Consider the following 24116-nt stretch of genomic DNA (forward strand, 5'->3'; position numbering starts at 1 on the left):
GTTAGCCTTAAATTTAAAATCTATGTTATATAAAGATATACTTTTGCCATCTCGCAGCTGTAACAGTTGCTCAGTAGTTTTTTTTTTTTTTGTTGCTGGTAGTTTTTTGTTATTGAAACACTCACCATTTGAAAACTGCAATGGAGAATTCAGAACAAACAGATATGAAAGAAAACAGAACTTTCCAGAGACAGGCAGAAATGGGAGAGAAATTCAATGTAGTGTCCTAATACTATTCAAAAGCTTTTATAAAACAATAGATTTCACAACACTATAAAAATATACAAAAATGCAATCATGAATGAATAAATAAAATCCTGTAGGCAGAAAGTAACTTTTAAATATTTTTGTTTTACTTTTTTCATAAAACAATAATTGATTCTTGGTTTCATTAGAGAGAGAAGGAATCAGTAAGATTGAATTTTGCTTTTATGTATCCTAACAGCACTACAGCAGACCCTCGGGAAAAAATGGATACTCTTTATAAAACATTTGAGGAGATTGAGAAAACAGTATCCAGGGTGCTGAATCAGGATTACAAACTGCCCATGGATGACCTGTTGCCTCTTCTGGTTTATGTAGTTTCCAGAGCAAGGTACATTAGAATTAAAAATGAACTGTTAACTTGTTGTTACCACCTTCTGACATTAACCAGCTTTTCCCTCTGATGATAAATGGGAATTATATTTTAATGTATGATAGTTTAACTCTGTTATTAAAAGAATCCACTGAAAGCAAATACATTCACTTACTTTTATATATTGGTATGATGAGAGTGGCAATTTAAAGCTGTCCAATTGGGTACCAATGACCAATAAAAAGGCAGAATTTACATAATTGACAGTTACCATTTTTATACAAAGTCTGTCTATGACTGAGAATATTTACTGCTAAATCTTATGTGTTTAAATTTAAGAGTAGATATTACTAATCTTAAGGCAAGCACCTAGTAATTAAGTGTTCCTTTAATCTAATGCACTTATTGTTTAGAACTGAGAATATATTTTTTTAAATTTTTGTTACATCTAACTTCCACCAAAACATCTGGTTGGATATGACATTATGTGGCTCTTATTCATATTCATATTGATCATTCTGTGATGATTACTGTCAGATTTTTAGCTGTGTCATGTCATGCTGAGAATCTTCAACAATTACTTCCAGGACGCCCTTCCGCGTTTAACTTGTTCAAATCCTATCTCAACACACATTTTTGCACTGGCCTTTTCTTAATCTTTGTCATCATTCATTATGGTATGTTCCCAAGTCACCATCTCTATACATGATACATTTTCTACTCAGTCAGCCATGTTGTAATTTTTGTAATGCGTTCCTGTCCGGAAATGTACAATTTTATTATTTCCTTTCAAGTGTTTATTTACCGAAAAATACTGCAATGCAAAAAACACGCTACAAAAATACAGTAAACTAAATATACACTGTAAATGTTGTTTTTTTACCTTCTAATAAACATTCTTCTATGAAGAAAAAACATAGGTGTATTTTGCTCTTTTTAAGACGTTTCTTTAGAAATTTGGTTACTATTGTCACAGGATCCAGCACCTGGGAGCTGAACTGCATCTCATCAGAGACATGATGGACCCTAATGGTGTTGGTGGAATTACTGATTTCTTACTAACTGCACTGGAGGTATGTTGCGTAGATGTATTGTAATCTACAGTGTTTAAAATAAAATGTATGCGATTGGTTGGAATAGACTTTACAGTTTAAATGAAACTTGTTATTTTAAGAGGGGAATGTTCAGTGGATATTACAATATTACTATTACTTTTTAAAATAATTTTCGATGTTAAAATCATTCAGATTAATTATTTATGGCTACTTATGCTATGTTAAATTAATAAATACTGTTTCTATGTTTCCAGTCCTGCTTCCAGCATATCCAGAAACAAGAGATCAGGCAAGGTCGGTTCACAGACTCAGTCTGAAGATCACCAAATGACAAGATACCTCAATATCTTCTTAAGATCTCATTTTGAATCTATGATAAAATAGCAATGAATGACAATAAAAGTAAGCTCCAGGCTCTTAAATCTTGCACTTGTTAAGACAAGATAATGTAGAAATCTGTAAAGTATTCTGTTTTAAGATCTATGCATGTTGTCATTGGTGAGCGTTACCTAATGCTCAGCAATGCTTCTTCTTACATACAGTATTGACGTGCAATAAATTATGCATGCATCCTGACAAAGAACTGCATAGTACAAGAAATTGACAGCAGGCAGCATGTTACTCGAGCTTTTTGTGCCATACCACAATACATTAGTAAATCTACAACTTACTTCTTGTAAGAGGTATAAAACTTGTAAGTGTAATAAACTTTTACATTGGGTGTTTTACCACAGGATCCATACAGATCTATTTAGTTTAAAATTTATTCCTCATTTTTTAATGTTTACTGCTTAAAGGTCAAGTTCTGAAACGTATTTCCTCTTGTCACTTGCCACTTACTGTATGCACTAATGAGCAAGTAAATCTAGCAGCCCTTACAGGCCTAGAGTGTAGATATGATAATATACTGATGGAACAAAGAAATGCAACATTTTCTGGAATGAGAATACTATAGTTATAGCTTATATGTTACAAGACTTAAAGGAGAACCCCATGCAGGTCGGTCTCGTTAGGAAAATGGAGAAGGCGAATGATTCCAAAAGGGCTAGGCAGAGTTGGTATTCAAAGCAGTCACTAAGAGATTTACTGTAGCTTCCAACACGGATCGCTAGTTAAAGGCGAGGTCAGGAAACAGAGGAGACTGTACAATACAGAGCACAGAGGTGTCGACTGAGATGGGTTTAAATAGCAGGTCAAGCGTGGAATGTTAATTGTTATTTAACGATGTCCTGGTGTGCCTGTAACATTATGTACTTTCACAAAAAATTGTTAATTTGTTTTAAGCCCTCTAGACAGCAACACAGCTTGTTCAGTGAGGCATTGCAATTTGCCAATCACACGAAAGCTTGTTAGGTGGACTTTTACCCAACGAGGTCCAGGTGGAACAATGCCTGATCAGGTCACCTTTAAAGAGGCCTTCATTCAAAGCTTAGGTCACTGCAAAAAAAAAGGCCACAATTAGTTAGTTTTCTGTGCATTCCATGATGTCTCACCAGATGCAAGGGAGAGGGCCAAAGGCTTGCTGCAGGCTGGCGTGTCATGTGCCAGCGTTGCCAGACACTATGGAATAAGGCGCTCCACTATGCCCTTACTGCAGAGAAGGTTTCAGCAGACGGGCACAACAGATGACCGTCCAAGATCCGGTCACCCTCAAGTGACCAAACCAGAGCAGGACCAACAGATCAGACTGGTCCATCTGAGAGATTGTTTCAGATCTGCCACCCGTACTGCTGCTAAAACTGCTGGCACACACAATGCCCGCATCAGTGACAGGACAGTGAGGCTCCATGCTGCTTGCCTTAGAGCAAGGCGACCTGTCAGAGGCCCTCTGCTCACACCTCCTAGACGTCACACCCAACTGGCTTGGGCCAGACAGAGGCTGCGACGGACTTGTCAGCAGTGGCATCAGGTCCTCTTCACGGATGAGTCACTCTTCAGCCTGTTCCATGCAAACAGGAGGTCCAGAGTGTGGAGGAGGAGGTGTTGCATTTCTTTTTTTTCCATCAGTATATTTGGCATTTCAATTTCTTGACAATTCTATGGAAGCTTATTAGCATTACAAATAAAAATATATTTTTTAAACAATAACTTTTTGCATTTATACAAGATAATACTGGGTTAAAATGTGCAAATTGGTTAACAATATTGTTATTGTCAGTCAATCGTTGGATCTTTAAACACAAAACCTCACAATCTTTTAGACTATGCTTACATCAATACATTTGAATTTAGAAGTACACAGAAAAATACAGAAAAAGTGTCAATTGAAAGGGAAAGAACCAGTATATCTGTTTCCGTTTGGACAGACACGAATGTAAAGAGATAGGTGAATGCCAAACAAAAAGAAAATAACTTCCATTACAGCGTGTAATCCATTATACAGTTTGTTCATTGATGGCTTGCTGTTTACTGTTACCGACAATAACAGTAACAGTAAACAAACAGTAGGTATACGTTTTACTGTGTAGTCATCGTAAATGCTTTACGTGCAATGTTTAAAGAGTCAATGCTAGTTTCTATGGAACAATATTGCATATATACAGTATTGCAAGAAATGTATATGGTAGGCAATATTGTTCACAAATTACTTATCATTTTTTAACACAATGTTATCTTGTATAAAAGCAAAAAGTATCATGTTTTAACGCAATGTTACCTTGAATAAATACAAAAATAGTAAATGTAATACTATTTCTATTTTTTTTCTCCATGGCGCTAATAAGCTTCCTCACAATGCAAGTGGCTTTTAAAAAAGTGTACAATAGAATATGTTAAAGCTGGTTTATAACATTTTTTTATTTCTATTCTATTTATTTTTTACTGAAAAGTGCTTGCTATTGGAAGTAAGAGAAGATGAAAATAAGCTGAAAAATAAAATATATTTATAGAATCAATCCATGCCTAAAAGTAAAAAGGTCAATTGTATCATTTATTTTCTTGTGGGTAATAAAGGCAGATTCAAGTACTCAAACCAATAATGAGGTAAATAAATTTGAAACTACAGGATATGCCTAAGCCTTTTCAGACTTCATGATCTGATATATCATTGTTGGCAGAAAATCTATGAATATATGCAGAATATTTGCAATTATGTATTCTATGATATGTTCAGATAAGTTAATTTATACAGTATATTAAAAATTGTGCATTCCCACTGAGATACCAATTGCTATAGAACGCAGTGTGAGGTGTAAACAATTAAATTAATCTAAAATTTCAAAGTGAAAATCAGGTACTGACACAGGCTTGCCTTGCATGCTAATTGCAAAATCAATACCAAATGATAACAAGTGTACTCACATAGACTTTTTGTTCTCAGCACAGAAAAGTGGCAGTGTACTGAACAAGGCAGCAAACTAAAAGGAAGAGCAAATATTTATTTACAAGTATAACAAGTACACACAATGTTTACTACCATCATTTACAATCATGTATAACAACTCTGCGTACCTTAGCCTAGCCTTTTTACAGAACCAGGAAAAGGATCTGAACCCTGTTAATAAGACACAAATACCTTAAAGGAAAAGGGGAACCTTGTTTACAAAATAAAAGACTCCACTCCGGACGAAATCACTGCCTAGAGGGGTGGTAACCAAAGGGAAGCCTTTATCCCTTCACCAAATACTGTATTAAAATACAAGAAAAGTTTCTTTTACATGGTGCAGACCACAAAACGGAAATTAATAATCCACAACTGTAAGACAACAGTGTCTTTCTTACATTCTAATAGTTGTCTCTTCAGGGCTCAAATTACCAGATTCCCACAGTGTAGCCTGCCAAAGGAGGAATACACTCCCTCTGCAGTTTATTTTTATGGTGGATTTTAGAGCTCTCTACTTCAATCCTTTTTTCTCTGAGAGTGTGTGGAGTCCAATTTATATTACTTACTTGCTCTGTTCCATCTGGTCATTTTTTAAAACCAACCTGGCTGCCTTGATTGATAAGATCAGATAAGGAGCATCTGTTGAACTCCAAATAATCTGACCCTAATACTCCAAAGAATGCTTATTGTTGTACCTTAAAGTACCGATAGGTGTTGCACACAACTATCTGATACATTCACACAAAAAGGTAACTCCTTAAAAAGCATTTAATAATTAACACTGAAGTGGGTATTGACAAAGTATTTATAAATTATAAAAATCTGACTTAATGTAATAACCATGCAATTAATTATTAGTAAAGATCATGTTATGGATTCTAGGGAATTCAGAATGACATTTGCAGCTCCTGTACTGAAGCATTACCCACAAAACGATTGTGTTTTTTGGAGATTTAGAAGCCACATCACTGAAAAGGTGACTAGGGAACAAAAAACACTTTACTCATAGAAATGCAGCTATAGTCATCATCAAACTTGTTCCTTCAATGCTGCTGAATTATATATTTCTGTATGATGAATCACAAAGATTTTCATTATATGCAATGCAAGCACATCGTGGGGAAATTATTACAATTAAGTCATTTCACTTGTACCATACATTATGTTCACTGTAAAAGACCAAACTTTTAGAGGTTAAAGGTTATAAAGTTCTAGCACATTACATATTTTCCTGCATAGAATGATTTTCTTTATGTTCCTGTAGTGTTCATCAAGAGGAAAAAGCAATAAGAATAAAGAACGTTATTTTTTAAGACATCTCTTGGTTTTTGTACAGTGTTTGAGTGGAAAGTGATGCTGAAACCATTTTTGTATTAAAATATAACAGGATATGTTACCTAGAAGAAAGCAAGCCATGGTATAAATCAGAAAAGGTAAAGTTAAATCAGGTGAATTCTGAATACAATGCTGTATACTGTATGCTTTGGTAATGTTAAAATATATTTTACATATCTAATTAAAAATGCACTCACTGGTAATTTATTTTGTCTGTGGTTGTTCCTTTTTTTCTTTTACATTATATTTCTATTACAACCAGGCTGGAAGCGGCTCACAGCCTGACATTGCCAAGAGAACACACTACATTCCCATGAGCACTCACATGAGCAGTCCACTGCCACATTGAGAACTTGCTCAGGCCACCTCTCTTTTCCACTTTTGATTTAAACATCAAGAACCAATCTAACAATCGATCGCCTCATTGATAAGCCTATTTCCAACTTAATTCTCTGCTAGATCAATGATCCGATATTGAGTTCCCTAGAGTTGTAAAAGCACTCTAGTCACCTCTACTTGAACTACTGTATCGGCTTAGCACAGATTCCTTTACTCCCGTTACTGACAGCCCTTCACCTGCTTACTGTGTTGAGTAATGGTAGAGGCATGAACAATATACAGTCCTTAGCATGTTTGTCTAAGCCTAAATCTTTGCATACAAATACAAATCTTCGATGTCCAGGGCAAATTACTGCTACCAAAACCCACTACATACATAACCACTGCTACCAAATCGATATGGCTGCCAAGCATTACCACTATCCTAAGAAACGTTTTATGTTTTGAAAGTCACAGAGGTTCAAAATGTATAATTTTACAATGTCCTTGATATATTGAATGTATTTTGTATCAAAGGCCATAAAAACGTGTGATAAATTCCAAATAATGTCCTGTGTGTGTATGAACTGCACAGCATGTGTCTTATGTTAAATCTGAATTGAGTGTGTAAGTGTCCCTGTTGCTGCCTTTTAATGATATTTCAGGCCATGGATAACCAGCCTGAAATAGAGCAGTGAGATGTGAGAAGACTTCTTTGGACTCCTTGTTTATAGCCCACACTGCACCTTGTGTCCATGACCTTATAGTGGTCCAGTGCTGATGGGTTCCCTCCCTGCCATCAGCGACCCCTCTTCCTCCCACCTGCTCTTTGACTTTCACTCCACCCTACATGTGTGAGCTCACTGTGTCACCCGGCACTGAGCTCATTCACAGCCCCCGGTGCCAGCGTCTGGTCACAGCCAATGTGGCAATAGGTTTCTAACCCTTTCCATGCTCCCTCAAGTTTCTATCAGCAGCCTCAGTGAAGTTCCTCTCAAGTATACAGGACTCCATATGCCCTGAAGGACCATCGCTTTGGCCACTGTTTTGAGGGTTCCACCCTTTACCAGTAGTGGCAAAAAGACAAGACAGGCCAAGGCACTTACATTCAATACTTCAGACTTGATTTCACTTTTAGCCCTCTCTTGTTACTCCCTTCTCTTTTCATAGTCAGCCATTTGTCCATTGACCAACAAGCATCAGCTAATGGTTACTCACTACCATTTCCTACACCAATTCTGCATTGCTAACTAAAGAAACCAGCACACCAGCCTTAAGGCTATTCCTTCCAGGTCAGAGAGCACGTTCAACAGTCCACCGCAGAACTCAAATACTATGGTGCACATATTTTCAGTCTCTCCTGTTTCACCTGTCAATTCCTGCTCCTCTCGGTCACTCTTTGCCTCATCCAGTTCTAAGATGCTTAGGCTGCTCCTTTATCTTTGCTATACGGAAACAAACCTGCAGTAACTTTAATTCCATTGGCTGCAGAAACTCTCAGTGCAACTTTCTACATATCAACAACCAATCACTACTATGCAAACACTTCATATGCAAGTCCCTTGAAATGTATTCCTCCTAAACCTTGCATAGCCAAATAGACCAGCCTTAAGCCTCAGAACCTCAGGCTCTGCCATTAAAGAACTCTGTCATAGTGTTCTTTCACTCTCTTTCTGTCAGCCTCATTTCTACAGGCAGGTGTCTGTTCTCTCACCAGGTGAGTTATGCCAAATACAATTCTAACACTTCCATTTCTATCTACCATCTATATACAGTATCTACCATATCACATTAATTAGGATTCGACATTAACTACTGAAACACACAAAGGGCACTACTGAATTCTTGGATACAAAAACAAATCTTTAATAAGTAAATATTACTCAGATTTTTGTATAGAGATTTGTATAGTGAGATTTTAAATTTTACTTTTTTTCATACCAATTATTAAAAACTATTCAAATTTATGGTTTACAAATATTTATTGCATATTACATATAAGTAATGCAATTTCTATCAATATTTTCTGACATATTCTTCATGCCCTGTTCATTTCACTGTGCAGTACAATTAATAGAACACAGTCTATTAATAATATTTCTTAGCCTTCAAAGAACAGATAAAACACATAGAAAAGCATGTGCTCATTATTTGCAATCACATTTTAAATTGTTAAAGCTTCAGTTACACTTCACAAGACAAGACAAGACTCAGGCATTAAGGAGAGCTTCTTGGAATTATGTTTGTCTTTTTCTCAGTTCCTACCAAAACAAGAGGGAACAAATATTGCATATGTATGACAGTTACCAATAAAATTACATTGGAATTCAGTTAAAATAGAGTTAAAAATCACATTCAGAACCCCAAACAGCAGTTCCTCAAGCTTTCAAACACGGGAGCTAATCAAGTATAGTTTCTGTTAATCCTAAATGTTGAGGGAATTTAAAATTCTAGGCAATTTCTCTGCCATTCCCAGTCAGAAGACGAGTGTCTGTTTTGGCTCTGCAGAGCTAGCTGCCCTGGCTCTCACATTGCTTGTGCTTCCGCAGAGCCTGCAAGAAGACCTGCTTCACTTGGCCCATCATTTCATCATACAGCCGAAGATCTTCCTCCTTGCCTTGCAGAGTGCTCTTGAGGGCCATCTTCAAAGCCTCATTCTCATCCAGTTGGATCGCAAGCCTACAGAGTAAATGTTTTACATATCAAAATATTTTAAGGAATAAACATACGCGCATATTTATTTTTCTGAATCTGTTTGAGTCCTGTCTCTGTTATTTCTATACTTTTTTTTCCAACACTAAATGGTTTTGAATTGTAAACCATTTACTAAGCGTGAAAACGTGATCACGTGAAGTGATTTCAGAAGGGCACTGAGTGGACAACAGTAATTATAGCCCGACCTTTGGAGCAACCAGATGTGTCCCATAGTAAATCAACTAGGTTGCAGAAAGAAAAATATAACCAAAAGGTTATGATCCAATTTACTGTATAACTCTAGCAAAGTATGTCTGATAGTTTTCTCCTGGATGCATCTGTAGTTGGGTAGAATGAACTGGGTGATCCTTAGTTTACACCACTTAAAGAGTTTCCAGTGGCCAAAAATCTGTCTATCCTCCTTTAACAAAAGCCCTGCTGTCTGTAAACCTGGAATGTGAAAAATAGTACATCGCAATATGCGTTTCAGAAAATGTTTGCAATTTATCCCAGTTTTCTTTGGCTTGATGCAGCTCTTATTCAAACTCCATGTATACAGTACCCCAGGTGCAGAACTGAACTCAGGGCCCAGCATTGGGAGGCAACACTGTGCCACCACGCTGCCCTATTATTAATTATAAAAAAATGAACAAACATTTGATCATTGTATTAACCTAAATAATTAATAACCTGTAAACATAAAATACAGTTGTTATTATTATGTGAACTCATGAAAACTAAACTATTTAGGCACTGAAGCATAGTACAGATCTGGTAATGTCTACCTGATTATGACATAAAGAAAAAAAGTTATGCACAAAAATCCCTCTTTCATACTTTGTATTTAATTCATTGACTTGGGCTTCTAATGTTACTCCACACAGGGTTCCCTGAAATGTGTCCTGGGTGTCCAGCTGGTTTACAGTGAGCCCTGTACAGCTGGCAGAGGTACCTGTTTTCAGAACAAAACATTAAAAATGAACAAGTAAATAAGAACAAGGCAATTTTTTTCAGCATACTTATTTCCTTGGTTAAAACTGTTGGCAATTTTCAATTTTTGTGCAATTCATATTAAAACCATTGTCTCCACCAACAGTTGCTCTTGCATACACATAATTAAAAAAGCTTGATAGTGCACCTACTCCATGTTAGTACATATTCTCATGGAAGTAAAAAAGGAACCTACAAAGATCATTCAGCAAAGAAACGTATGTTGCGCTTTTATTGTTACTTAAGAAAAACTTGCTATTGTCATTCTTAAGTGACAGTGTGAAATAACAGAAGTGTTTTAATAATTCCTAGATTTACATACCGCTCTTCTGGAGACTCCACTCAAAGCACTTTACAGGTATTGGGGACTCCCCTACAGCACCACCAGTATGCAGCCCACCTGGATGATGCAATGGCAGCCAAAGTTTGCACTCACCACACATCAGCTATCATTGTTGTCTGTCCATACTGGGGGAGCAGGACAGCTTTATGGATGGGAATGCTGATGTGGCATTTTTTAAAGTGCATTCCCACTCTTCACCTTGCTTGTCACACCCCAAGAACACACTTTTATTTTAGTATCTGAATTTCATTACACTTTCTAGGTTAAAAAGGGCTAATGTTGAGTCTTATATGTGTGGAAACAGTATTTACCCCCCCTGTTCCTGTTTGTTGCTTTGTGAGAGCTTGCTCCCTTGCTTGAATCCATCTTTCCCTTTTCAAGCTGCTGCTCCAGAATCACAGCTCGCCTACGCTCTACCTGGAGTTTCTGCTCTGCCTCCAGACGTTTCTCCTTTGCCTCTTCCTCTCTGTCATGAAACCCAAGTCATGGAAGTCAAATACAGATTTCTTATCAATTTAAAAAGCAATCTTTAAATTGCATTGTAACGGTAAAATACAGTATTCAAGTAAACTGTTGATGGTTGTAACATACATGTATATTAAATCCTCATCTAAGATGACCCTAAAACTTTTTTTCAAAACAGCATTTGCGTACATATAGTATGTTATACAGTATATACAATGAATGGTGGGTGCAACATATACCTTACATCAGCTTATGGTAGGAACAGACCAGATTCCTACCTCTTCCTTAAAACATTCACCAGTTCCAGAAGTTTATCTCTCTCCACCTCTGCAGCCTGGTACAGAGCCTTGTACTCAATGCACTGTGCCTGCAACAATTTCAGCTCAGCAGCATTTGAACTGTAAAAAAATGAGTCACTTTTGTCTTTCTGAGACATCAAAGACCATCATCTATGCTTTATGATTTAAATAATTTTAGTGTTCAGTCAAACCTTTTGTAACAAAAGTGATTAAACAGTTTTTATGATTCAAGAATTTGCTATCATATCATTTTGTTGTCATGATTACCTCATTGTTGAAGGGAAGACACTGATGAGTTAACATAAACTTCTAAATCTCTTAAATTTAGGTTGCTTCTTCAGGTTCAATGTCACCTATCAGATATTTACATTTTATGCTGAATGCATGCAATACTACACACTTGTCAACATTAAATTTCATTTGAAGGTGTCTGGTGACTGTAAGCTCTCCTGTTCTGGCATTATCTACATACTGTGTGACATACTATTTTAGAGTGAAAATCACTGAAACAAATTAAAAGAGTAACAGACATGCTGTAATTCTCATAACTACTTATTACACCAATTGCCATAGACATTAAATCAACCCAGTTGGTTTTCTCCTCTTATAAAAGTTACTTGTTTTTAATCCACTTGCATACAGTGCTGACCACTCCAAAAGATTTAAACTTGGAAATTACACTTTACTTTTAGAAGATTGATAAGAATGGATATTAAATATGTTACATAACAAACTCTCTCTATATACTGTATATCAATAGCTACTGTTGATTTCCTAAAGAAATTCAACATGAATCCTGATTATTCCTTAAAATAATGTTAAGATGGCACAGAAGTAAAGCAAACAAAAGTTACTGACCCTACTGAAGAGCTGCTTCTTGAAGGAGGATGAGTAGCTGCTGATTCCACAAGCTTGTGCCCCAGTTTGGAAATGTCACTACAAGATTTGACAGATCAGAATAGAAAAATAAAAAACAGGACTCACTCACTCATACTGTCTTTACCATAACCTACTGTGAAGAGACAGTATTTACAGTGCCTTTGAAATGTATTCAGTCCCTTCCTGTGGTGTCCCATTTTGCGAAATTACAAAATGGTACATACACATTTTTTATTATTATAATATATTTTTTATTTATATATTATTTAAAATATATCATATATATATATATATTATTTAGTATTGTTTTATGCAAGCCTTAATGCTCAAACTGAAAACTACTAAAGGGAGGAAAAGTTACAATAAATGTTAGCAAAGGCTAAAGAGAAAAAGAACTGATATGTTATTCAGACGAGTGAACTCGAAAGTATCTTTGGCAGCAATTACAGCCAACGTCTATTATCTATCTAGCCTATGTCTACCAGCTTGCACACTGTCGTGGTACAATAGTCACTGATTAGTCTTATCAGATTTGCAGAAGCTCTATCGTTGTTTGTAGATTGCTTATGGAGAGCAGTTTTCAAGTTTTTCCACGGGTTCTCAATAGGATTCAAGTCAGGATCTGCCAAGACATTTTTGTAGCTCCTTATAAGCCCCATCATTACATTGACAAGGATGTTATTGGCCCATAGTCATTGTTCTTTCATATCAGCCACTGACTTTTAAATGTCTTTTTTCAGTGTCTTTTCAATCCCTTTCCAGTTTGCTCCTTGCCCGGCTTTTTACTTTAGATGAACAGCCAGATCTTTGCACAGCTTTTGTTTTAAAAATTCTTTTATTGCACACAGACAGAGGCCACTAAACTAACTGGCTACTTAAGGTCATTTTCTCCTGCAATTATACTTTTCATTTCTTTAATATTCATATTCATATTACTTCTTTCTTTTTGTTTTTGCTTTGATTGTGTAGAGTAATTGGTGTACATAACAAATATAAATTGCTACTTCAAAGTGTCATCTCTTCCAGCTTTTAATCAACAAAATGTGAACAAAACTGTGCAAAGGACTGATTACATTTGCAAGGCACTGTATACAATATAACCACAGCATTAATGTAAACTATGTGAATAACATACAGTATAAGCAATTATGCTGAAATTGTACCTTCATTATGTACTGTATTTGTGTACCAAGTGTACATCTAATTATTAAAGTTAATGTAATTAAGGAACCTAATTAATAGTTCAAATAATGAATAAAAGAACTACAGGTTACTTTTTATAATTATTAGGCATATTCATTATTTTTGCACTTGCTGGATAGACAATAAAAGTTTCTTATTTGACCCTACGTATATATAAGTTAACAATTAACTACAAGATGCATAATGCAAACAATATCCAGTTCTCAGGTTCCAAGTATAAAGTGCAATAAATGAAGATAAGTAAGTAAAATCATTTATAGGTGCAGTGGTCATACCAGGTAGAAGCCACTTTTCCAGTGTTATCGCCTCCTCCTGTCAGAGGTCTGGATCCACTTACAGCACCACTATCCATCTTTTCCATTGATTGTAGACTTTCCACAGCTTTAGAACTAGACTCCTCACCAGAGTGCCTCTGGAATTCATCATTGAATTAACAGTAAGACTTGAAGATTTTTAATTATTATATTTCAACTGATTCTTTGCATTTTTTTTACTTTTATTCATGTGACAACAGCAAACTGACAGCAAAATTCCAAACTTTTGACTATAACAAATTAAGTACAGAAATTATAAGAACTGTAAACTGAGATCTGACCACAGAGAATAAAGACTGTTACTCAGACTGTTATTTATTTTTTAAGCTTAAAACATAGAAGCCCAAACTATAAATTAAAACAATACAAAGTATCGGTTGACAAATAATTACTAACAGAGGAACCAATTACATTCCTGAGCCCAACTGCAAACAGTAGTTTCTACTTAATATGCTTATGTTACTGGATTTTTGGCAGTACAGTGCCTCTGGTATCAACATGTTTACCTTGAGTGACAGTTGTCTGACTTCTTCTTCAAGCTGTTTGACCTTAGCTTCCCTCTCAGAAACCATCTGCCTGAGCTGCTGGATGAGCGAGCCATGCCTCTGGGCCTCTGTGTTCATCTGCTGGCCAAGAGTCTGCTGAGCCTCCTTGGTCTTCTGCTCCTGCTGGCTGAGATGGCCCAAAACATCCTGCAGCTGTTTCTGTTGCTTCTATAGTGGGGAGGGAGAAGGCAGGCTAAAATTAGGCAGTTAGCAGTGATACAGCAATGTTACAAAAACTATGGAGAAAAAACTATCTCCTTCAACAATATGAAAAGTCTTCAGACAAACCAAGTTTTATGTGATTGTAAAGCAAAGAAGTTATTACAAAGCTAATCAATTACAGTTCTCATCTCTCAATTCTCAAAGAGCTCAATGTTGAAAATGACCGAAACAAAGAATAAGCACATCGATACCAGAGAATGAAAGCAAATACTCTTGATGTGACTTATTCACTTAAATGTAATAAATGAAGAAAAGAGGTTGAGTTTACAAAGTTGAATTTATATTAGCACATTCAAGGGTTTTGTTTGCTACCATGTGTTAGCTTATAATTTACAATTTAGTCAGAAAATGTACAGTATCTGCTTTTAACAAGTGTTTTTCTACTGCACACAAATTAAGAGCACTATCCATTTCAAAGGCAAGATAAACTTGGCTCCAGAAATATAAATGAATGTTCTTACCAGTAAGGCATCCACCAGCTCATCATCGTGCTTGCCCTTGTCCAGGAGGGTGGAGATCTGGCTCTTCAAAGACTTCACCTCATTACTCAGCACTTTGTTTCGAGCTTTGGAGCCCTCTAGCTTCTTCCTTTGATCCTCGTAGTCCTTCTGGAGAGCTTCATGGTCACTAGTGATTTTCTGTGTAATTAAAACACATGAAGACACTGTTAACTACGCTCTTGAGAAAATAAATTAATTCCTTAATCACCAAAATCTCAACCAGAAGATTATTTCTAAAATAATGGCATTGTAATAAAAAAAAATATATAAAATTAATTTAACTTACCAGAATTCGTAAAAAACATCAGGGACCACAGATATTTATAAAGCACATGGTATATTTAGATACCCAGGCAGCGTTTGTTACGGTTTCATAAAAGGTTAATTTTCTAATTAAAAGCTGAAGATAAGGGTATCAGCCAGTAAAGGTGCTCTCCCGAGCACAGGTTAAGTTCTGTACGTTGTAATAGTTATTTTTCCTGTATTACATTACAAAATGTGTAAATTTAACATACAAATCTATACAGGACTAATCAAGACTGATTTAATTAAATATTAAATTTCATTATTTTATTAAATAGACATTATGTCATACTTATTTTTCTTTTCAGTAAACTTTTTTATTGGAAAAAACATTGAGAACTCAAAACAAATAAAAAGGATAATATGGCCCTGTTGTTTTTTTGTGAATATTTCATGTCTTTAAATGAATATTTTTAGAGAAAACACAACTTTCAGACAATTTTACTATACATTTCGAAATCATTCATTCACAATACCTCTAAAGCCTCTTTTTTTTCTCTCTCCATGGTTCGAATGCGGCTGATATTTCTGTCTTGTCCTGGGGCTCTATGAACTGCCCCCAGTCCCAGCATCTCCTCCTCAATGCTACAGGCAGACATTTGCTTCCTCTGAGTACACTGTGAAAGCTGCATCTCCAGTTCCCGTACCTGAGCACGACCAGTGGAAAGTGGAGAAGTAATACCTGAACTCAAGAAACATACTGTATGATCTGAACACTCAAGACATGAGCTTATCTTAGCCTCAGCCTATTGAGAAGCAGCACTGTCGAGGCCCAAGATAATGTATTTTTTATGCTCTTTGTTACTTGCCTCAGATTTGATTTTCAACATAGAAAGAAATCAACAAACTGAGTCACAGATATGCAGGCAGATCATTCCAATAGGTTTTTCACTGTAGGTGGATATTACAGAAAGGCTCTGTTTTTTTAGAATATCAATTTAGCTTTTTTCTTTTAATTGCTTACCATTTATTCTATAATAACCTAAATAATAATGTGATCTATGTTTTTACTTTTTTACAAAAATGTAGATTTTTTTATGTTAAAAAAATAAAACAATGGAACTTGCCAGCAGTCATATCACTCTGCAACTCACAACTAGCAACCCACTGAAGCTAAGCAGGTGTGAGCCTGGTCAGTAACTGGGTGGGAGACCTGGGAAAAACTATGGTTGCTGCTGGAAGAGGTGTTAGTAGGCCCAGCAAGGGGTGCTCACCCTGCGGTCCATGTGGGTCCTAATGCCCCAGTATAGTGACGGGGACACTATACTGTAAACAAGCGCCGTCCTTCGGAGTAGACGTAAAACCGAGGTCCTGACTCTCTGTGGTCATTAAAAATCCCAGGGTGTGTCTCAAAAAGAATAGGGGTGTAACCCCGGCGTCCTGGCCAAATTTCCCATTGGCCCTTACCAATCTTGGCCTCCTAATAATCCCCATCTATGAATTGGCTTCATCTCTCTGCTTGCTTCCCCACTAATAGCTGATGTGTTGTGAGCGTTCTGGCGCACTATGGCTGCCGTCGCATCATCCAGGTGGATGCTGCACACTGGTGGTGGTGGAGGGGAGTCCCCATTACCTGTAAAGCGCTTTGAGTGGAGTGTCCAGAAAAGCACTATATAAGTGTGAGCAATTATTATAATTATTATTATTATAACTTTTTAAGCATATTCATTATATATTTCACCATGGACTGTTTTCTAGTTGACCGATTCCCAACCTAGGATCTGGTGTACCACTGCATCTTCTAGACTTTGCTCCACCCACGTTCTTAATAACAAGATACCTGATTTCAGTTTTTTATTTAGGGCATACTTTTAAATTTGCCTTCAGCTCTTAAAAGGTCAAATCAGATTTGTATTTCATATTAATCTGATACACGTTTCTGAGTCTCACAGTTATTCTCATTCTTGTGTGGTATCTGAAATGTAGCCAAATGAATATCTGCAGGAGGAAAAGAAATGTGGCAGTGTTGGCTACATTGTCATTCACACCCATGTCTGCTCATCATAAACCGATTGCCTATGGAGAGCTACTTAGACAGAAGTAGAAATAAGCCAATTGTCAAGAAAATGCTTATATAAGCTGTATATGCTGAATATGCTGAACACATTACCTTTGAATAAGGGTCTCTATGAAATGTAGGACTGAGTGTAGAAGAAAACAAAAAGACTAATCCAATAAGCAAACAGATAAATGAAAGTTGGCAGCCAGCACTGGAGATTTAGAAATCATGTGGAATGAAAATCAGCAGACGCAGTGGTATCTCTGGATTGAGACTCAGAAATACTAGTCTAGTTTATTGGCATCATTATATGCTACAGTGTTTTGGCAAGATTAGACAATTTATTGTGATAGAACAAATTGCAACAGCACCTGGAACTTGGAATATAAAAACTGATATCTCCGTATGTAAAAAAAAACAATGGAGATTAATTAAAGAATGCATTTCGTGAATATTTGCTCACCCTGTTCTGTAAGGCCAGAATCTGTTGAGAACGACCACGCCAGTTCCCAGGGGAGCTCAACAGCTGTTGAATGTTAACTTCTTCTCCAACCTCACTGGTCAGAACCTAAAATAGATTCACCCACATGACAAATCTTTATATAATTTACCCACCTTCAGTAATGGAAAGAGCTTGGGCTACAAAAATGGATAAGCACTGGCTCTTAAAAATGGTCTAGACAGGAATCTTTATTTGGTAGACTCAAATTTTAGTCAGCATAAGTGAAACAGTTTATCATAGTGTCCAACTATAAGTGCAGCTATGACCTCTTATTCTATGACAATCAAACCAAATATAAAGTATTTATTAAATGGTTATATTGTAGCAATTAAATTAACGAAAACATATTTCCCCAAACAAATATAGAATGTTTAGTTTATATTAATGTCATTGAAATCCTTTTGTCCCCCAGAGAAACTCTGAAAACATTCAAAGAGTGAGTAGCACTTAAAAGCATCTTTCACTGGAAAAGAAAACACAAATGAGCTGAGTGCTGCTTTTAACAGCATTCAGTCAGCTATTATGGTTCACTGACAGATTGGTTAAAGCAACAAACTCAACAACTATATAATACGTGTGGGGTGAACAGGGGAAGGAAACCCTGTCAAAATACTGCACAAATAAAGACAAATTTGTCTCTTTCTTCCAGTCATTCACTTTTCATTACATGAAAGAAAAAGAAAGAATAAAGACCTTTTGGGCAATTTTCAGCTCTTGCTTCACAGCTTGGATCTGGTTACGGTACTCTGTCATTTTGAAATTGGCTGAAGACAATTTTTCTTGTAAAGCTTTCACCTCAGGACTCAAAGCCTTGAAAACAGAAGGAATAAAGCTAAAGTAATTACCAAGCACAATAGGGAACACAAAACATGTCAGCTTAATTGTCGAAAGGACTAGAAGAGGAGTTGAATATCATTAAAACAGCCTTGTGCTTAAAAGTTCTCTTGTTAGACTCTAAGATTCTGATTTGATTAACATTCAGGTTCTCCAATTTGCTTTCACTATTAACATATTTTGGACAGGTTATCTCATTCACAAATACCTTCAAAGAAACAAAATGAATTCTATCTCAATGTAGACATACTGTACTGTATGAATGTGATTCATAGCAAATCAGCAGACTGTTGCTATCAAAATTAGAAATGTATCATACTCTGCATTGAGAATGAGACACCAAAGTGAAATGTTAAAATAGCAAAGGTCAAAGTAGAAAAAACAACCCTGTAACAACCCTGTAATGAGTATTTTAAGATATGTTTCATTAACAAAGTTCTAAATTATCTTCATTTTCAGTTTAGGATTCAAAACAATAGGTGTCTTTTACTGTTAATCAATGAAAGTATTAAGAGCTCTTACCAGAAGGTCCTCTGATGTCCCTGAAGAAAGCTGTTTATTTCCTGTCTTGCCTTCACTACAAGTACAACTATTTGTTGTCTGTAACTATAGACAAGAGTGTTGGAAATGAGGTGCAAAACTTCTATCATACAGAATTTTAATTACATTTTTTTATTTTGTTGTATTTCTCTCATGTAATCAGTACAGACTGTACAGGGCACAAACTGCCCAGCAATGAAATCCCCTTGAAAACACCCCATGAAAAGGGACAATTAAAAACATCCAGTCTATTATATGGTTTTGGATGACTGGAGGAAACTGCAAATCTGAAATCATAACCAAAATCACATTATTATTAGCACTACTACTACTACTACTACTACTACTACTACTACTACTACTACTACTACTACTACTACTACTACTACTACTACTACTACTGAATATCCAGCTCAAATTATTTGCACTGCAATGTACAGTAGTTTAGGAAACTTACTTTGTTAAGAATAGATCACAGGCAGATATACTGAAGTGACAAGGGTAAAACTCCTGCTTATCACATTAAATGCAAAAAGGTACAAGGCTGCTGCCATTAAAATACTTTAGTGACTTTTTTTCATTATTGAAAACAAGACAGTTATCAAATTAGATTTTACTTAATAATGTTTGATGAATGGTGTACTGTATGATAAAGCTAACTCTGACTAACACCACAAACATCTTAGAAAACTAGTAAATGAAAAATATGCAGCCAGTACAAGATGGGAATTCACAGCAGCTTTTGCAAAAGAAAATGGCTGATATATATATATACAAGTAACATTTTGCCTATATACATTTTTTCTTATTATATGCTCCCCTTTTCATTTTCTTCTGTTTTAGATTTAGAGCATTTCAGTTGCTGATTGAGGTCATCTATTCATAGCATGCACAAGTGTTTGCTCTGAGGAAGTGAATTCCCCAAGGTGCCTCTTTTTAAATGCAAATGCAAGACATTAACGTGCTCATCAAAATCACTAGGAAATGTAAATGAACCATGACTCAAAAGTTGTGCTCAGCACTGATGCTGTCACTAATGCTCAGGCTCTCCATTCGTCACATGAATGCAAAAACCATGCAGTGCAATTGTATTTTGCCAGACATATACAATATATCTATCTAAATCTGTCTTCACACTGGTAGAGTTATGTCCCCTAAATAGTTGCAAAGGTAGGGAATTAATTATGAACACAATACCTTGAAATTTAAACATTTCACCATATAATTTATTATGCTTAATTTGCACTGGTTATGTATGATTTGTATAATTAAAAGGTATTGTCTATAAACATTTTCCATCTATTGAATCATCTTTAAGTGAGCACATATTGTGCAGTGCAGTTTCCCCCTTTCTTACCAATTGTATGGTTTTTGCCAACAACTTTTTTTGTACTTTACATTTTGACACCATCGACCACTTTTATGCTTTTAAACATCCATGCACAACTATACTGGGAAGCCAGGACAATTTCCTTTCGAGTCGCTCAATGAATAACTCACCTCCTTCTCGAGGTCTTTCAACCTGTTGCTCATTTGTTTAACCTTGGTTTTCTCTCGCTCTATTTCAGCTGTCAGCTCTCGGTTCTTCTTTGACAACTCAACTATCTTAGTTGCAGCTGCATCCCCTGCCAGACCAGATGTGCCTGATACAAGTCGCAAAGAACTATTTAACGACATGTCAGAAGGCACAATCGTAAAACAAATGCTAACTATTCCAACACAGTTAAAAACACAGCCCATCTAATGGACCCCCTGATGGGTTTGTCAGCTTGATGTATTAATCTGAATCAAAAGCTTGCATGATGAAATAACAGTTCGAGTAATGTTAAAATTAACAATGAAATACAATCAAAACATTTTTGATTTCAGAAATTCTTCAATTTGAAGCCATGAAAATGACATTCCAAAACTAATTTGTAGCTGGAAAACCATTATTAAGTTTTAATAACCAATATTCTGTCTGTCACTCAACATAAAAATAATTCCAGAAGTTGTGTGTCATAACTTATGACACATTGTTTATTTTGAATAAATTATACCTGCTAAGGCCAGTCTGTCTTCCTCCCTCTTCTTTTTCAGGTGCTTAATTTCAAAGTCCTTCTCACTCAGGAGTTTGTAAAGCCTGCCATTTTCATCGCGCAGCTCCCTCACCTGCTCGTGAAGCTGCTCATTTTCATCCGCTAGCAACCTGGAAGCACAGGTCGATGATGCTACTTGTTGTGTTATGATGAACGGAGAAAATCACAGTTTCACAGATTTGACTACTGAACTCAAGTGCTAAGAAAACCAACAGGCTTGCAATTTCGTCCAAGAATAGGGGCATATGGTAGGTTACAGAAAAGAGAAGACCATGCAGTCCGACTTACTCACCTGGCTGTTAGCAGACATTAAAAAACATCTCACGAATTCAAGACTCTTCTTGATTGCTCCCCAAGACTCAACATCTACTGTTCTCAGTCATGAATTCAGTTGTACTTATTTTTTAGTTGCAGCCATGTTATCTTTTTTGTTATGTCAATTCAGAAGAATAGATTTTTAGCCTCTTTGAATAATGTATAATTATCTAATCATCCACGTTCTGTCCAATTGAGGGTCGCAGGGGAGCCGAAACCAGCCAGCAAGTAATACTGTAAGTGCAAGGCAGGATACACCCCAGACAGGATGCCAGTCCATTGCAGGGCACATACAGACACATAATCATGCCAGGGACTATTTTTCCAGAAGCCAATTAACCCATCAGTATGTATATAGACTGTGGGAGGAAACCTGAGCACTTGGAGAAAACCCATGCAAACAGGGGGAGAACATACAACATACAAACGCCACATAGACATCATGCCAGGAACTGGGCCCAGGGACCAGCTCTGCGAGGCAGCAATGTTAACCACTGTGCCACTGCTGACACCATTGTATACTGTAGTTATATTAAAGAACATACCTATACAATGGGAACATACTTTTATTATTTCCAATCCATAAATATCATCATATCGACTATCTATAGTAGATATCTACTATATATAACTAATATATTTGACATAATCTCAGATGCTATTATCCTTGTTTTTTCTAAATGTTAAACAGTATAGCTAGAAATTATTTATCACTTTTGTGCCATAGAGAAAGCTTACTGTTTTGAATTAATGGGGGTAGCCCATTAGGGGTGAGGAGCAGTTCCAGCTTGGGGCTTAAACATTTGGTATTCCACCTTGTGTTTGCATCCGCTGTGGGATCATCATCCGGCTCCAGAAGATTCAGGCCATCCTGGACGCCGAAAGAATCTGTGGCAGTGCCGGCCAAGGCTTGCCGGCTCCCCTGCTCCTTCTCTCGCCTCTTCTCCAGCTGTCTGTGGAGCCGCCGCCGCTGCTGCTCCTGCAGCGCCTGGAACTGTTGCCTCAGGCTCTCGGTCACCCCCTCGTCGCTGTCCATCGCCAACTGAGCCAACTGGCATTACCCCGTTCCCTGAATCGTTCAAAACCACGACAGTTTAAGAATGGATTGTCCGGAATAAGCTCCCTCCAGGATAAAGGGATTCTCACGTCTTTGGGGGGCACTTTTACACGATAACGTGCAAATAATAATAAATGCGGTCAGTCACACACACAGAAGGTGTCCCAGTTCAGAACTGAATTCAGGAAGTAGGAGTTGGAGTGGTGTGACCCCTCCACTAGCACGCTGTGTGGCTACTGTGCAGATTCTCATGATTTATTGCGATTTTGCTGAATTAAAAATTATTTTTAAAAATGATCAAGTGAATATTTTTTTCCAGTCACAACCTGGAGCTCAAACCAAACCAAAATGTCAGCAAAAACCTGCAAAGACTTTATATTTTGACCAGAAAGTTTTGTTTGACTACCAGGCTTTTACGTGTAATATTAATATATAAAAACGCAACTGGGGAAATATTTAAACATAAAAGGCTTAATAAATATAAACCCTGATCAAACTAAACAGAAACAATATAGATCAGAAATGACGAAATATTAATAATACACAGTGCTTTGATACGGTTCGGATTTTTGGTTGCAGAGAAGACATTCATGTGTCAGTACTCTATTCACAAGTATAAGGACTATAATCTTTCATATTATTCTGATATGTTACCAAAACTGCAAAATGACCGTGTTTTTGGAAATATGTCCCAGATACAAGTATAAACAAACCTGCGCTTCGAGCGCTCCTTTCATTTCCCTGACTAACCTTTCCCATGCTGTACGTGCCGTGCGTATCGTTTTCCCACTACACCAAAACTAAGACTGTGCTTACATGCCAAAGTTTGATGTTAACACCCCATCGATTCAACATAAAGATCAAAAAGAAGCACATAAAAAGTAAAATATTGTTAACTCTTCTCTCTGGGAAGAGAAAACGCACTAAGACAAACTCGACAAGCGAAGACAAACATCTGTTTTTTGCATGCCTACAACAACACGTATTGTAAACAGACTAAACGAAAACGAACTCACCATATTTTCTGTATATTTACATATGTCGACAGTTTTCCATAAACTAGTATAATCGACTGAAGTAAATAATCTGCTTTTCCAGCAGCTCGGGTGCTTGTGTTGTAGCGCGTACAGCTTCCTGGTCCCACGAGATTTTAGAGCGGACGCTACCATTTCCATGACAACAGTAACCAGGACACCAAGAAAATGTTTCTGGATGTGATTTGTCTATAGAGCCACACGATGCCGCAAAAGATGCACAGAACGGCATTACAGTCAGTAAATTAATTATCCATCCATCCATTTTCTTACCGTTTCATCCAGTTTGGGGACGTGGGGAAACGGAGTACACCCTTGACGTGACGTCAGTCCATCGCCTGGCACACTCAGGCACAAACATACACCAGGGTCAATCTTCCAAAAGTCAGTTAA

The 24116-nt window shown here is 36.7% G+C and overlaps 2 protein-coding genes across 4 annotated transcripts in view; one reads left to right on the forward strand and one right to left on the reverse strand.

The window, feature by feature from the left end:
* Nucleotides 1-6492, forward strand: part of LOC148657156 (ALS2 C-terminal-like protein) — a 56744-nt gene extending 50252 nt beyond the window's left edge. For both annotated transcript variants that reach the window (XM_088643040.1, XM_088643041.1), the window contains 3 exons: nucleotides 446-595; nucleotides 1554-1650; nucleotides 1887-6492. In XM_088643040.1, coding sequence (XP_088499166.1) covers nucleotides 446-595; nucleotides 1554-1650; nucleotides 1887-1949 — 310 coding nt within the window. In that variant the 3' untranslated portion in view covers nucleotides 1950-6492. The remainder of the gene's footprint in view (nucleotides 1-445; nucleotides 596-1553; nucleotides 1651-1886) is intronic.
* Nucleotides 6493-8449: 1957 nt separating this feature from the next.
* On the reverse strand, nucleotides 8450-23837 carry ccdc13 (coiled-coil domain containing 13). 2 transcript variants are annotated; one of them, XM_088643043.1, is made up of 17 exons: nucleotides 23706-23837; nucleotides 22448-22701; nucleotides 21279-21427; nucleotides 20740-20882; nucleotides 19222-19305; nucleotides 18559-18675; nucleotides 17827-17931; nucleotides 15841-16011; nucleotides 15023-15199; nucleotides 14301-14507; nucleotides 13756-13892; nucleotides 12257-12334; nucleotides 11378-11497; nucleotides 10946-11100; nucleotides 10139-10253; nucleotides 9138-9286; nucleotides 8450-8868 (listed from the first exon to the last, which is right to left on the reverse strand). In XM_088643043.1, coding segments are annotated over exons 2-17 (2130 nt in total). In that variant the 5' UTR covers nucleotides 22669-22701; nucleotides 23706-23837; the 3' UTR covers nucleotides 8450-8866. The 2 variants fall into 2 exon arrangements, with proteins under 2 accessions (XP_088499169.1, XP_088499168.1); XM_088643042.1 differs by having other exon boundaries at nucleotides 8450-9286.
* Nucleotides 23838-24116: the final 279 nt, after the last annotated feature.

The sequence above is a fragment of the Lepisosteus platostomus genome, chromosome 8, assembly GCF_059453375.1.
Source record: "Lepisosteus platostomus isolate fLepPlt1 chromosome 8, fLepPlt1.hap1, whole genome shotgun sequence".
Taxonomy (NCBI): Eukaryota; Metazoa; Chordata; class Actinopteri; order Semionotiformes; family Lepisosteidae; genus Lepisosteus; species Lepisosteus platostomus.

Excerpts from the sequence above, each read along its gene's own strand:
- ccdc13 (XM_088643042.1), bottom strand. The coding sequence starts at position 22,668 with ATGGACAGCGACGAGGGGGTGACCGAGAGCCTGAGGCAACAGTTCCAG. Across the intron at positions 15,200-15,840 it reads AAAAAAAAGAGGCTTTAGAG|AAAATCACTAGTGACCATGA; the intron begins GTATTGTGAATG and ends TTAATTACACAG. Across the intron at positions 9,287-10,138 it reads GTCAATGAATTAAATACAAA|GCTTGCGATCCAACTGGATG; the intron begins GTATGAAAGAGG and ends TTTACTCTGTAG.